Source organism: Parus major, chromosome 12, assembly GCF_001522545.3.
Source record: "Parus major isolate Abel chromosome 12, Parus_major1.1, whole genome shotgun sequence".
NCBI lineage: Eukaryota > Metazoa > Chordata > Aves > Passeriformes > Paridae > Parus > Parus major.
The window spans coordinates 5522272-5537157 of NC_031781.1; the positions used below are offsets into that span (position 1 = coordinate 5522272).

At 37.3% G+C, this 14886-nt stretch overlaps 1 protein-coding gene across 3 annotated transcripts in view; it reads right to left on the reverse strand.

Moving 5' to 3' along the window:
- Nucleotides 1-225: 225 nt before the first annotated feature.
- Nucleotides 226-14886, reverse strand: part of NISCH (nischarin) — a 28977-nt gene continuing 14316 nt past the window's right edge. Inside the window, exons 7-21 of one of the 3 annotated variants that reach the window (XM_015641190.2) lie at nucleotides 14361-14456; nucleotides 13896-14054; nucleotides 12610-12678; nucleotides 12005-12190; nucleotides 11674-11802; nucleotides 11147-11260; nucleotides 10220-10328; nucleotides 7519-7640; nucleotides 6622-6677; nucleotides 4815-6131; nucleotides 4526-4700; nucleotides 3185-3338; nucleotides 2629-2757; nucleotides 2101-2262; nucleotides 226-1622 (exon numbers count right to left, since the gene is read on the reverse strand). In XM_015641190.2, the coding sequence (XP_015496676.2) occupies nucleotides 994-1622; nucleotides 2101-2262; nucleotides 2629-2757; nucleotides 3185-3338; nucleotides 4526-4700; nucleotides 4815-6131; nucleotides 6622-6677; nucleotides 7519-7640; nucleotides 10220-10328; nucleotides 11147-11260; nucleotides 11674-11802; nucleotides 12005-12190; nucleotides 12610-12678; nucleotides 13896-14054; nucleotides 14361-14456 (3606 nt within the window). In that variant the 3' untranslated portion in view covers nucleotides 226-993. Of the gene's footprint in view, nucleotides 1623-2100; nucleotides 2263-2628; nucleotides 2758-3184; nucleotides 3339-4525; nucleotides 4701-4814; nucleotides 6132-6621; nucleotides 6678-7518; nucleotides 7641-10211; nucleotides 10329-11146; nucleotides 11261-11673; nucleotides 11803-12004; nucleotides 12191-12609; nucleotides 12679-13895; nucleotides 14055-14360; nucleotides 14457-14886 lie in introns of those variants that run through there. The other 2 variants (XR_004499186.1, XR_004499187.1) reach the window with 2 other exon arrangements.

The following is a 14886-nucleotide window of genomic DNA, read 5'->3' on the forward strand; positions in this document are numbered from 1 at the left end:
AATCCTCAAGTTGTGTTTAGAGGCTGCAGATCCTCAGTTTCCATGACTCAGCTGTATTTCTGGACTAACAATGTTGTTATAGTAGAATGAACTATTTTCTTCTTTCATCTTGCTGCACATTTCATGCTTTACAATGCACTCTAGGAACAGAATGTGTGCTGCTGAACTGCCATATGGTATCCTGGAAACACAAGATATAAACTTGAACAAAGACAAGGCCAAAAGAAAACTGTCAAATTACACTTTATTTGTATTGACAAGATAGGCAAAAGAAAGACTTTGTGTTCAGAGATACAAATCTATTATTTGCTGACAAAATGCTGATATACCCGCATTAGGTATTTCCACTTTCAAGACAATCTGAGGGGATCTTTACCAAGATCTTTTGTCCTTGGATAAGGAAAATGAATGCCTGTGAAAATAGTTTCATATGAAAATTTGTTACTTGCATGTGGCTCAAATTTTTCTGTTAAGTTTGTGATTGGCAGCAAATAATTACACTTGGCCTCAAAGAAAAACATATGTAAAACTGTAAGATCATTAAATAATGAGCATTAGCAGCATACCCAAAATACTTCTTGTACAAAGAACATTGCACTTGAACATACACAAGCATTTACCCTTATTTACACATTAGAATTTGTATAGAACAGCAAGACTGATATATACAGAAAAATAGTGGAAACCTTAACAGCCCCAGACGACAGAATATCTAGTGTTGACTCCTTAAATTTTCCATACAGTTTCCCAGGATGTCTCATGGGTTTTTTTCCCCACTATATAGTATTGCATAAAAAATAGACTGTACAAGAAGGTCAGTCCCCAGTTAATACTTCAGAATATTTCTATGTACTATTACATGTTCACTGCACCAGGGAGCAAGGGAGTCCAGGTCAGCTCCTCATGAAAACAAAGAGAACTTGACAGGTGCTATCTACTTAAATACTGTGCTTTACCTTGTGATACACACTGAATCACTTGGCTGTGCAGTAACTACCCAGTGAGTTCCAAAGGCAATTCCCTACCACACAGGATCTCCCACTGTCTTGCAAGCAATGAAATTAATTTCTCCCTGCTTTCTGCACTTGGGATAAAAATGTACCACTGGATCTCTCTGTTCCTGCTGCCCTCTTGTTTGGAATTTCCCTTTGGAACACTATCAGCTTCTCCAAAGTGATCCAGTGTTAAATTCTGCATCAGGTCCTGATTCTGAACATCATCAAACACAAATGTAAGGGCCTGAGGATATGTCTGATACCCCATGAGTACTCTATCTAAATCCCGGATTCGTCTTCCATCTGCAAGCTGATACTTGTCTCTCTTTGGTGGCTCCTTAGCAAATTCGGGTAGTGGGTAACTGATATAATCTTCATCAAAGAGGAACAAATCAGAGCTGGTCAGTATCAGTGTCTTAGGTTGAAGTGAACTAGTGTTCTGAGCAGATCCTTCAAAGTGATTTACTTGAAATGCCAACACGTACAGAAGGATGTTGAGGGATGGAAGATTGGTCAAACCATCCATCTTCTCTGCCACTAGAAAAGCAAGGTCCCCAATTTCCTCTTCATTTGGATAAATAAATTTTACTCTGCTAGAGTGAATCAGTTCATAATTCTCCATTTTTCCTGCAAGAAATACATATTATTATATCTCTATTTAGTGCTATACAATACTTTCTTAATGTACTAGGATAAACAAAACCCTTGACAGCTGGCTGCAGCTAGAAGAATTTAAGTTTTGTATCAATTGATACATGCTTTTGCTTATAAACAATATTGGAATAATTTTTTTGGCTTGCAGGTCTCTGCTGGAGTCCTTGCATTGCCAACATACATGGTTAAAAATTTGCAGAAAACTAAGTCCAGGGTGAATGCAAGAAGCCATCACTAACTTCACTTGTGCAAGACTCTCACATACATTTAACAATTGTGCTCACATAAGGCACATCTAAGAGAATTAAAGTCAGGGAGTTCAGTTAAAGAATCAAATAGGAAATGACTGATGCATAAATGTCTCTCAAAAGAGTTTTTAATCAATACACTTTAGGTGAAGCCTTAAGAATGATGCCTAAATAAGTCATGACATGTAGAAAAGACCACTCACCTGTGTTTTTACTCCCAAATTCAGAGTAGAAGTCCTTATCTACTGGTTCAGGTGAAGGAGTGCGTGCAAGCAGTGACAGAACTGCCATAAGCTGCTGTATGAAGGTGTGAGTGTTGTAACTGTCTCTTGTCAGGCAGGTGACAATGTGATCTGCGGAATGTCCTGAGGAGAACACACAACATAATTCACTGATCTGTATATGGCACCACCATTTCTTGAACCAACATGCAACTGTCATCAGAAAAGATTTTTTTAAAAGATTTTTCTCCTGTAAACACACATCATTATTCAGAAATCTTTCAAATTCTTGAAAACAAGAATGGAATCCTTACAAAGCCCTCAAAAATACATTATTTATCTTAATTTACAATACAATGTATACTCATGATTAAAATACTGCTCTTGGGATTCAAGAAAAAGAAGCTACAGAAAACACCTCTTCTATGTCACTAATAAAGACAGGGACCTATCTAAAAAAGACTAGAACAAAATAGAACTGGAAAGTCTTAAAGCACAAGATGGACTCACCAGTAATTCGGAAGTATTGGTCAAACAGGCCAACATTTACTGACTGCAGGTCATTAAGTTTTAGCACAAAGCAGCAAGAGAGGTGGAAAGAACTGTTTTCACAGTCTGAGTTTTCTTTGTTCCAAAAATCTGTTAAAGAAGTGTATACAATAAAAAGGTCAAAATCAAAAGCTTGTCCTGTCCATAAGCGTAATTTTTATATTATAATCTAATACTTATCTCACACTTGGAGAAAGAAATTAAGAAAAATAACATACTTTAACTGAATGCCCACCATGAGGTTCATTACCTTTCAGTTTCCATTTTTGTTATGAAAGGGACTATGAAATGACATCAGAGAAAAGCACGGATCCAATGGCAGCTAAAAGGTTTGTCTGAGAAGCAGACATGACTCAAGACCCTGGTTTTTTTTGAACATAAAAGCCTCATGCAAATACTGAACCCTTTCAACTAGGAGGCCTAAGAATATTGACCAAAATTGGTACTTAGACTGAGGACAAACACACAGAGGGATTAATTTGGTAACATGGTTAAAGGATCAAAGTAGCTGTTTTACCTGACTGGTTCTCATCTGCATGAATGAAAGAATCATCCAACAGAAAGTAAATAGCTTTTGTTGAGAGAAGTACACAAGCCATCACTTCCACATTGGGAGTCTTGTAAAACAGAACTGAAGACCACATGAGGTGTCTCAACTCTTCATTTTCCACCTAAGATGCAAATTTTATTTCATAAATTTTGATATTTCAGATAGTTTCATCACCTTAGAGGCAACTTTAGACCCCCAGAGAAACAACTTCAAAATCTTAAGCATCTGAACATGCTCTGGTCAAAGAGAGGTAGTTCACCTCAAAGCTGCTAAATGAGGCTACAATGGCATCAACTGAAAACATCTTGTGTTTATATAACAAAATTATTTTTCTGTTATAAGCAAATTATTCCTTGTTTTCTGACCAAAATCAGAAAAAAAACAGAAAAACATCTCATTTATGAGAAAGACTTTTTACTGCAGACAAAACTTTAATCACCAGCTGAGCAGTGGCCTCCCAAACCTCAAATCTGTCGAGCCTTCATGTGCTCCTAAGGGTTGGATTCACCGACCCTGGAGAGAGGACAGGAGCACAGCTTGCCACTACAGCTGCTGTTCCAACTCAGCATCTGTCCAGCTTCTAACTTGATGGGCTTACTGTGAATCCTTAAATGAGTCACCTGCTTTTTTTGTCAGCTTCTTCTGATGTAAAAAGAGAAGCACATCTTGTGCTCACTTAAAACATTTGGAAGAGAGGTAAGGGAATAATAAAAAATTATCTATTTCTCAAGCTTTTCAACTGACATTTGTACTCAGAGCACAGTGATTTATCACTCAAAAAGCCACATCATAAATGTTGGGTAATATTTTTGCTTTTCAGTATGTTCCCCAGATATATTTTAATGTTTTTCAGAAATCAGGTTTATCTGTTCATGTTTCTGGAGTACCTGCAGTCATGCACATGTGTTTCAGTCATGCACTGTATTACAAAAACAAGTCAGAACACTTATTTATTCATTTAGTTAAGAACCATCCCAAAATAATTTAATTCCTGTTATTCTCTTTCCTTTTACAACTTTTTTCTTTAAAGAGGAGCACTTTTGGAGCAATCACATCTTCAAGACATACACTAGTGTGCTCTCCTGTTCAGCACCACAGGTCCTGATGGCAAAATATGCCTTGCAGGATCCAAACTGCTGTAGCAGGGAACCCAAATGGAATAACACACAGATTCTTGATCAAAATGCTTCCAGGTTCCCTAAAACCCAATTCTTGTTGCTAAATTTGATCAATAAAGTTTTTATAGATACTGTGCAGTACAGAAAGGTCACAAAGCAAGTTTTTGTACATTTGGTGTAGACACAATACCTCTGCAATGTTGCTATGGAAAAATTCAACCAGGGCTCTTCCTTTCAGCCCAGCCACATACTGCAGAGACACAGAAACATGAAGGTGAACAGGAATCTGGTTGTCTTCTGTTATCTTCTGCATAAGAAACTCAGATGGGTATAAGGACGACAGTGTCAGATGAGGCTTGCAAAAACTAGAAAAGACCCAGAACACAAATTATCAAAATGTAAAGATCTATGACAGCAGCAAACACAGATGTCAGGCCATGTCAAGCACTGTGCAAGAAACCTGTCACAGGAATCATTACCTGGCTGCCTGACCGTGTCTGTTTGCCTCCACAACATGATTTCTTACAGCATCCGATTTGCTTGAAGCTTTGAAAATAATAATAGTCTTAACATCCTGCAGGAGTGTTCTTAAAAGGCTGTAGACTCTTAGGAAGTGGAATTTCTCATGAGGTAGAACAAACACTGCTGTAACAAATCTGTATCCAACAAGCAACTCCAGCACATGTCCATCCAAAAATGAACCCTTCTGCTGGGTGGCACCATGAGCTGGATGCAGCACAAGTGATGCTAATGGAATTCTATTCAGCTTAAAAACACTTCCCAACTCTTCTGGGCCTACCCATTTACCTGGCAGCAAACTGAAATCCACCTTTACTATGTACAAATGCTGGGGTGTTAGAAATATCCAACATGGATGGACCACACAGGGACTCTGGTCAGAAGATTTATATACTGAAGAATAAAGTGCAGAACACAAAACATTCTTTGACCATTCCTTGTTATTGCCAGCTGACTCTGGTTGATGCAAGACTTTCTGAACATTGGTTTTATTCCCATAAACAAGATATGTTGGGAAACAACCTTTAATTTCAACATCTTCTGCTGAAATGCAATTCAATTCCATAAGCTGACAGAGAAATTCTTGGAGATTTGCTTTTCTACAGTACCATGTGGAGCTTGGTAACACTGATGAGTAGTGTTGAGAGCAACACGTTTGTAAACAGGAATAAAAGTCTTGAAGATTCTGAGAGTCTGAAACAACAAACAAGCAGTGGTCATTGCTTTTCAGCTTCAGAGTTAAACAGATTTCTGGCAGGAGAAAGCCAAATTCTATTAGATCAGTGTAGGGAAAACACAGTGTTAATTTCAAGGCAGAAGGGATGTGCTGGCAATTTCCTCTCAATTCCTGATGAGGAATCTCAAACACAGCTAGCATCTCATCGGTCAAAACCAAACAGGAAGCAAACTGTCTGAGTCCTTTATGAATGTGAATTGAAAAACTCCAGAGAGTTTTGACTATGTCAACACTCTCCACTGCTATGTTGTCAGATGATTGAGTATCTGAAGTAGTGCTGAACTCAAAAGTCTGATCTCCTTCATGAAGTCCCATTTCAAAATATCCATCTTCTTTGTCTGTGGTTGTGGAATTACCAGCAGGGCTTCCTTTATTCTCTGTGGGGGAGGAGGCAGATTTCTGCACAGCCTGCACTATTGAGGCAGAAAGGTGCTGGATAAAGTCTTGGTTGGTGGCAGTGTAGGACATACAATTAAAAGGCAAGATGATGGTATTACAGGGGTCAGGCACTGCACAGTGTTCTTCCTTTGAACTCTCCAAACTTCAAAAGAGAAAAGAAGACACAGTAAGTACAAACTTGAGTTTAAAAACAGTTATGGCTACCTACAATTCATGCTGCTGCTTCTCAGAACTTTGATATTTGCTCTTGTTAATAGAGTTATATCAGTATAATTCTGTAGAATATCTTTGTACTGCACAGCCATTGATTTTAAAGGCTGGTAGTGTATAATTCTATAGAAAGTAAAAACTGAAATGTTTAATTCCTCTTTCTTTTCCCATCTTCAGTAAGCACAACCTCACAAGCTACAGGACTAGACAATACAGCTATTGCTGGTTTTGAAACCACCAACTGCATTCCAGGGTTCAAAGGTTAAAAACAGTTCAAACCATATTTTGGATTACAAAAATCAGATGCAGAACACAATGAAAGAGACTGTTTTGCCTTAAAGGCTGGGTTTAAGAGAACAGTATCCATGTTATTACCCAAAAGCTAACAAGGATTTAAACCAGAATTTATTTATGTAGCTTACCACCCATGATGACCACCACCATACTCCTTGCTTGAAGCCAATAAAGAAGCAGATGCCTAAGGAGAAGAAAGTAACATCAAGAAGCTGTAAAGTACTCAAGAGTTCAGCACACGTGAGAAGCAAAGTTAAAGCTGGCTCATGTTTTTTAAAGTCCTGCTGTACTCACAGGCAGCTTAACAGCCACCCCTTGAGGACCCACAAATACTGTTTCAATACTGGGCATTCGACTATAGCAGAAGGATGAACTCTGCAGCTGACCTGAGAAAAGACCCAAACTGTGACCTAGGCATTGCAGCACTCTACAAACTTTTTCTGAATTAGTGTAATAGGAAGCAAAATGGTAAATGAACCTGACAAAGACCAACTACACTGGCAGAAAAGGAAGAAACACCCCCAAGTCTTGCTGTCTTATTCCTTGAAGCCATGCATATGAAGAGTGCTTCAAATACCACAAATGAAATCGCAAATCAGAAGTTAACAGACAGGAAGAGATTGAAGAAGATAAATTAAGGCCATTGACAGAGTTCTTCCACTGTAGCAGCAAGAGAATCACCTTTCAAAAACCGATACTATAATATGATAAGACAATTCTTACACAGCATCTAAATGGCTATTAAATGATGTTATACTAGTACTGGATAAACATCTCAAAGCCATAGTGGCAACAATTCTCTGTAACTCTGGTAAACTTGGATTCTGCATTTAATTTATATGCTGCCAAACCCTCTTGAATCAAATTTGAGGCTGCTTTCATTTCCATTTAAATAGCTCTGAGAACCAAAAAAAAAAAACCTTTACTATGATAATCTAAGTTTAACTGAAACTAAGAAGTTTCAGAAGTCATTTTGCAAAAGCTTTAAAAAAACCCTATAATATAAACAGAAGTGTGGCAATTACCTGAATTTTACATCTGGAGTCTGGTATTTCAAAGCATCTCTGGGGAACTGTATGGTCTGTAGGAGTCGAACCACTGGATTGCAAAAAACTGCTGGCTAGGACTGTTTCTTCACAAATTATTTCTAGAACAAATATAAACAGCTCTTTAAATCATAAAAGCAAAACAAAAAAAATGTCTAATAATATCTGCCAATCAAGTTGAATTAAAAATGTATAATCAAGATCTAGTCATAAATCATTAAATCATAAATCATTAAAGCTAAAGGATATTTTCATACAATAGCCAGGGAAAAAAAAGCAAGCAGAACTTTAGTTTAATCAAAGTAGTAACTGAAAGCAGCATTACAGACTGCTTCAGCATCTTTCTCGAACTAACAACCAATTTGAATATCAAATTCTGGTGTAAGAAATCTTCACATAACTCAGTTTTAACAGAACTAGTCAGCTGCTAGGGTGGCAGACTTCATGAACTTTGTAGCACAGTCCCAGATTTCTGCAAGCTTCAAGTGAACAATATCTATAATATCTGTGTACAACCTTCAACCAGATTGAGAAGCTCTGGTCTCTCAAATGCCACTTTAGATATAATCTCACCTTATTTGGAACCTTTTTCAAGGGTTCAGAGCTGAATCATCAGTAAAATCTTATCATGAGTGAATAAAATGCAACATTCTCAGGGATGTTTGACTTTTTGCCAGTTTGATATTCACAGCACCAAACTGACACAACAGAGCAAATCAATTTTCAGTATCGCCACTGAGCCAGCCAGCTCAAGTATTTAAATATTCAAATAATCAACAAAATTACAGTGTGGACATGTTTCTGGCTTGAGCACAAAAACTCCTGTATGTATCTTTCTGGATTGATGATATTCAGCAGATTGCATCAAGACATCTCATGGTCAGAGGAAACACAAGAGGCATTTATTACTTGAACAAAATACTGTGTTAGCAAGAAGGAAACTCAAATTGACAGGAAAACTAGAACATCACAGCATTATTTTTGATTTTCTGTTTCCTATATAAATATTTAATCTTTTTCCATAAGCCATTTCCCAATGACATTTAGTATGAATAATATGTCACGGAAACAGATGGTGTCTAGAAAATGCAGAGAAAACAATTCATAGAAATAGCATATCAGGAAATTAATTCCATTATTCATGACTTAAGGTCTAACAGTGAAACTAATTGATTAGCATATTTCCATTTTTTTAAAAAATAGATTTCTCAAAACTGGTACTTTGAAAACAATCTTTAACAGTTAGATATGTAGCAAATAATCAATTTTTATTTTTGAAGCAAAGAAACAGCCTGCACAGTCCTCATTTTTCCATTATTTATAAAAGCCTTCCCCAAAATTTTACTGAAGGAATCTTATGGAAAAGGACTACAATAAATAAACCTTGAATCTTATATCACTATAGAACTCTTAAGTCCTTTAGAAACAACTGTATTTTCTTTCCTCCCAAGATTTGTTTGCTCCTAGACATTTACTGTAATAGAAAAAAATCTACTGATAAATAATTTAAACAGTCCCAGGGGTTGCTGACTTGCATTTTTACAGCAAGTCCTGTATAAAACTGCAGGTTGTCCTGCTGTCTCAGGACTGAGACAGTTTGTCATGTACTTCATATTTTAAAGCAAGCATTGGCTTGATTTTGGAAAAACTGGCATTTTTTCTGCAGATGAAAAATTATCTAGGACTACAAAGGCAAAATACACAAATAACAACTAAATCTATATCAAGGTATCTGCCCCTTAATCAAATCCTGTCAGAACAGTTTCATTTTTCTAGAGTGAACGTAGCAACCTCAGAAGTCACAGCAATGGACTATTTCCAAATATCAAGCTCCTCAGGGATGTTTCTCTGCCTTATCCACCAATCCACTGATTAATGGTAAGAGGAAGCTGTGCCACCCCAAGAAATTGAGAAGATAATCCCTGCTCTTTTAAATGGGTATGAAGTCTTTTCTCACTGTGCAATTCTACTGCACTTTTCAATCAAACAAAAGCCAAAACCAGAAAGTACTTTTCTCTGTTTTTCTCAGCCACAAGTGAACATTCACATAAGTCAGTTCTATGGGCTAAAGAGGAAAGTTAAGTCATTCTAAATTCCTAATGCAACAGGCACATTCATTTGAAACCTACAGTAAAAAAAAAACTTGAGGTGAGGTCAGCAGGTACTGTAGAGCACAACAGATGTGCTGAAATCACCAGCTCAGCCAGAACACTAATCCCACAGGTGTCTTTTACTCATCTCCTTTCTCTATCTTCCCCCTGGTGTGACAGAAATGCAGCTCTTGCAAAAAGCACTAATGGAACATATGCTTCTTGAGCTCACATTTTGCAGACCAAGAATGGGTAAAGAAACAATTTTAAAGTATGTCTCTGTATGCCACAGTTTTCCATTAAGGCATGACTCTAAACCTGGGAATGGCATCTAGCCCTCTGCAGAATGATACAGTAAAAAGTCCTGTACCCAACCTCTCACTCCAGGTATTTACCACTACCGGGAACTCCAGATCAGTTTTGTTGAGTCACATTCCATACAACTGTCACTTTCAAAGCCAATTCTACCAGGCCTTTGTGCTTGTCTTTAAAGCCCTAAATCCATGCACATAATATTCATGTATATCAATGCAGCTTAGAAAAGCAGAACCAAGAGGCTCAGCCCAGCAGCACGATACATACATGATTACCTTGGCTGGAGCTGACAGGACGAGGCAGAGAGGGAGAGGAAGGACGAACAGTAAGAGAAGAACAGTTTGATTTGGAGCTGGCAGCAGTGAGCCTGGAGTCCTCACTGATCTAATAAAGAAAGTATGCAGCAATTAAAGAAAAAAATCTAAATACACAGGACACATGAGATCCTGAACTAAAATAAGTCTACACAAGCTTTCTCAATTTTAGTAAAAGGAAAGTTAGTGCCAGCTTTTTTTTTTTTTTTTTTTTTTGGTGGGGGTGGTCACCTCCTCTAAGTCTCCATTTTCACACTAGGTGAAATTCCACTAAGAATTCTTTTAGAGAAGTCACTCTGATCACTGACTAATCACTGTATTAACAGAATTGCCAGTTTCACAAGTCAAAAGAATGAAAATAGGATTTCTACATTGTAAAGACAGAACCTCTTCTGTTCCTAAGTTGATTTCCAAACCAAGAATAACCAACTATGCAGCACACAGCCAGGTACGTGGGAAGGCAAGGAGAATTCACATTTCTGATTCTCTCCCACTGCTCAATACCCACAGGATGAAAGTTTGGGGAAGTGATTTCAGTATTCTGCAACGCAGTAAAATCACAGCTCTGCAATACTTGTATAAGATACAAAATATGGCTGTTAAGGTCAACTGTGAATTCATGTGTACACCATTAAATCATTCTATCTTTTCCTCCCACTTCCTCTCTCCCAAGCCAGCTCAAAAAAGGAAGGTCAGATAACTACAAAAACTGCAATGAAAACTAAATAGGAAAAAGAGGCAACATTAAAAGTTTATACCACACTAAAATACAAAGCATGAAAACTTTAATGCTAAGGAAAATTTAGTGCATTCTGCTTACATCTAGATAGTAATTTTGTAAGCTTTTGCATGCTGCACGTTCTACTTCTCTCACAGCACCAGACTCACCTTTTTATCAGAATTGCTGAGTTTGTATTTCACTTCCTTTGCTTTTTGAATAGCTTTCAGCACTTCCACCGTGTCTAGTTCCTTTTCTGTGGTAACAATGTTATCCAAACAAACCTAAAAAAAACCAAGTTGACATCTAAAAGTATTGAAAACGAAGCATTCTGCAATTTTTATTAATGGAATAATCAAAAATTACAACTCAATATAAACCACGTGCATCTTTGTAACCATTACACAGAAACAATTACCACATTAGACCTTGAGCTAACATCAATTTAATGGAAAATTTGCTAAGTTTAACACCTTTCCAGCACAACAATGTTTCAATGTTAACAGACTGTTACCCAAGGAGGGCAGGGTAACATGTCATTTACATCCAAGAGCACAGCTGTGTAACATTAATAAGGTTACATTCTCCAAACACCTTCACCCATGCACACTAAAAACCTCATCAGGTTTTTAGAACCTTTGCACCACTTTCCTCACCAGGCTGAAAAGAGGATTAGAAGAGCAGCACTGAGGCTCACCTCAGAGGCCCTGTCTCCAAACTGAGCGAGTACTTTGGTCCGGTAATCAGGGATGATGCTCAGGGGGTTGCTGGATAACATCACCTTTTCTAAGCATGGGAGGTTGCCAATATTTTTCACTTCATCAATCTGAAAGCATTTGAATAAAAGCATGACTACAGACTGGCAAAATGAAAATGAGCACACAGACCGAGCATTTCTTGCATAGATTACATACATAAAACAGCCAGGAAAAATCACTACAGTCACTTTTATTTATTTGCAGTTTGATCCACTAAAATAAATGGCTTGTGATCTAACACACATTTTGACACCAAAAGTTAACAGTTACCTGTTCTATTTTGTTGTTGCTCAGATCCAAGTTGACTAAAGAGTACAGTTTGTTAAGACCACACAGTCTTTCCAGCTGATTTCCTGCTAAATTCAGAGTTTTGATGTTTCCCAGTTTTGTGTGAACACCTTCTAGTGATGTAAGTTTGTTGTAGGATAAGTCCAGGTGAACAAGGTTGTACAGATGCTACAACAGCACAAAACATTCATGTCATACATCAATTAAAACTGAACAAAGATGCTATCTTATGGCTGGCTCATAGCATGAAAGACATGACATGGAACTGTTCATTACAAAGGTTAAAGCTTGTAGAAAAGGAATTTCCTCCCCTGCATTTTCACTATGCATTCACCATGCATAGAGCTGGCAGTGAATAAATTTAGTTAAGAACTAAATGTCATATGTCAATATTTGCAAAGAAATTAAAATACTCAGGAGTAGTTAAAAAATGCATCATTAAAAGAGTACTTGATGTTACAAAGAAACAGCTATTTGGGCATAAACTATTCTCCATGAAGAGAGCAACAAAATTCTGCAGCATGAAAATCTGTGTTCTAAGGTCTCAGACAGTCAGGTAAAAAGTCACCTTTAAATGCATCACTCACCTGTAAATTTTCTACCAGACACACCCCATTGTGACTCAAATCCAGGAACTCAATCTTTGGAATCAATTTCTAGAAGGGGAAAAATAATACATGCGTTAAATGCACTTCAGTTTTAAGTCAGGCCAGAGCTCCTTCAGTATCTCCTGACCAACAAAAGCAACAGTCTCTTTTTCCAGCTTTTGGCATTAAGAAAACATTCTGTGTGACTTGGTGCCAAAAAGAGCTGACTCCTGCTCTTAACAAAACCATGTTACTCTGAGGGGCACCGTTAAGTTTTAATCTGAAACCTGGTTTCTTAAGGAAGATAAATTATTTATTCTACTTTATCCCCACTAACTATGGATCAAACTCACTAATGCTGCTTTGGTCTTACCAGACAGATAAACCAGGGGATTTATGCTACATACACACCTAGATAAGGACAGTAGTACCAAAATCCAGAAGAAGTCGATTACTGATTACATCAGCCAAGGACTAAAGGTCACACAAACTTGTAGAAAATGCATTTTAACTCACAAATCCTTTTACTTTTGGAGATCTCAAACCTTGAACTTGATGCTGAATACTGACATCAGTGTTTTGCATCTGCTTTATTTTGGCTGTAAGCTCACCATTGATTTGCCCTATAGTTAAGACCTGCACACAGATCTGAAGCATCTTAAATCTACACCACAAAAAATCATGAACAAGATAATTATGCTCCAAGTATATGATGTCTGGTTGTCCTGCTTCACAGGAGTAGCTCAAGTAAAAAGCTATGTTCATATTTTACCATGTTTTTGTGATGAATGTTATTTTTTTTCTTAATATCTGATTTACAAAACAAAATTCTAAAGTACTGGCAAAATACTCCAAATTTTGTTTTCATGCTTTTCATATTGTTTTGATGTCAAGAAAGCTGCCAGCAAGTCATAGATTTTTAAATATGCAGGAAGCTTCAGCCTTGATAACAACTCCAAAGTTGAGCTATGAGGTGTTTTTTCTTTAAAAAAAAATTCTAACTGGCCCCTATGGCCAAGGCAAACAATAAAAGCATCTTTCAAAAAGTGAGAATTCATGGAAATGTTGCCTACAGAACACGAAATGACAAAACTATTCTCCTTTAGCAAAGGAAATAAAATTCTTATAGAACAAATGTCCTAAGCACTAACTTGGGTAGTTAACCAATATAAAGTGCAACTGAAAATTCTCCAGAAAAAGCAGTAGAGCAAATTCAAAATCTTTGCTATGTATAATGTGCCACAGATAAGGTACACTTTCTTCCACAAATTAAAAATATTTCTTACCACTGAATCATCAATTTCAGAGATGCTATTGTGACTCATATCCAAAGTTGTTAAAGTTCTCCAGGTTGGGATAATTGCTGTCACTGGACAATTTGAATTGTCCAGTGCATCCTCTGGCTCCCACTGATCAAACTCAGAGGCCTCAGGCACCAGGATTTCCTATTTAAGAGAAGGACCACAATATTTGTCTTCCATATTCAGGGAAAGCTAATGGTTTTGGAAACTATCCCAACAATCTCATGTAAGCAAGCATCAAAAGTATCCCTGTGAAGGGACACATCCAAACACTTCTAGCACTGAAACTTAAGATTCTGTAAGGTTAGAAAACCCTTAAGAGTTCCATGGTTTTAAAAACAGAACCTGCAGTAGGCAGGTTCAGAACACTCCATGGGCTCCAGACGGATATTTCCCCATTGTGCATGTTGGTTTTGCTTGTGTTTTGCAGAAGTAGGAACTTGCTCTTACCTTCATTGATGTTGCTGAAAATCGAACACTCAGGGTGGCCAGAGCATGTTTTGATGAAGTCAGCCCTTTGATAAGCTTTCCCCCACAATGACTGATCTATTTAAAAAAAAAATCACATTACAAAGTCAGAAATGTTAAGACAGACAAATGAGACAAAAAAGGCAGCTAAAAGCTTCAAACAGCAGATTCTACAGCAATCTGCAAAGTAGTTACAGCACTCCCTTAAAATGTCCTGAGATTATCAGGTCGGAAATACTGACACTTGCTAAAGCAAGAAATTAGAAACATATGTACAGAAAAGTGAAATTCAAACATATATTTAAACAAAGTTTCTCCACTGAATTTCCACCTGTCCCATGTATTCAAGGTGAAACTACCCAGGTGATTTAACAGGTCACAGCATTTTACTGTTACCAAAAAGAGAGGTATCTCAAGCTATGACTCTACCTGCAGACATTCATTTGGGCATCAGATATCCTTTCATCACAAGAAAAATAAATACCTGGAAAGTAAGGATACTAATCTA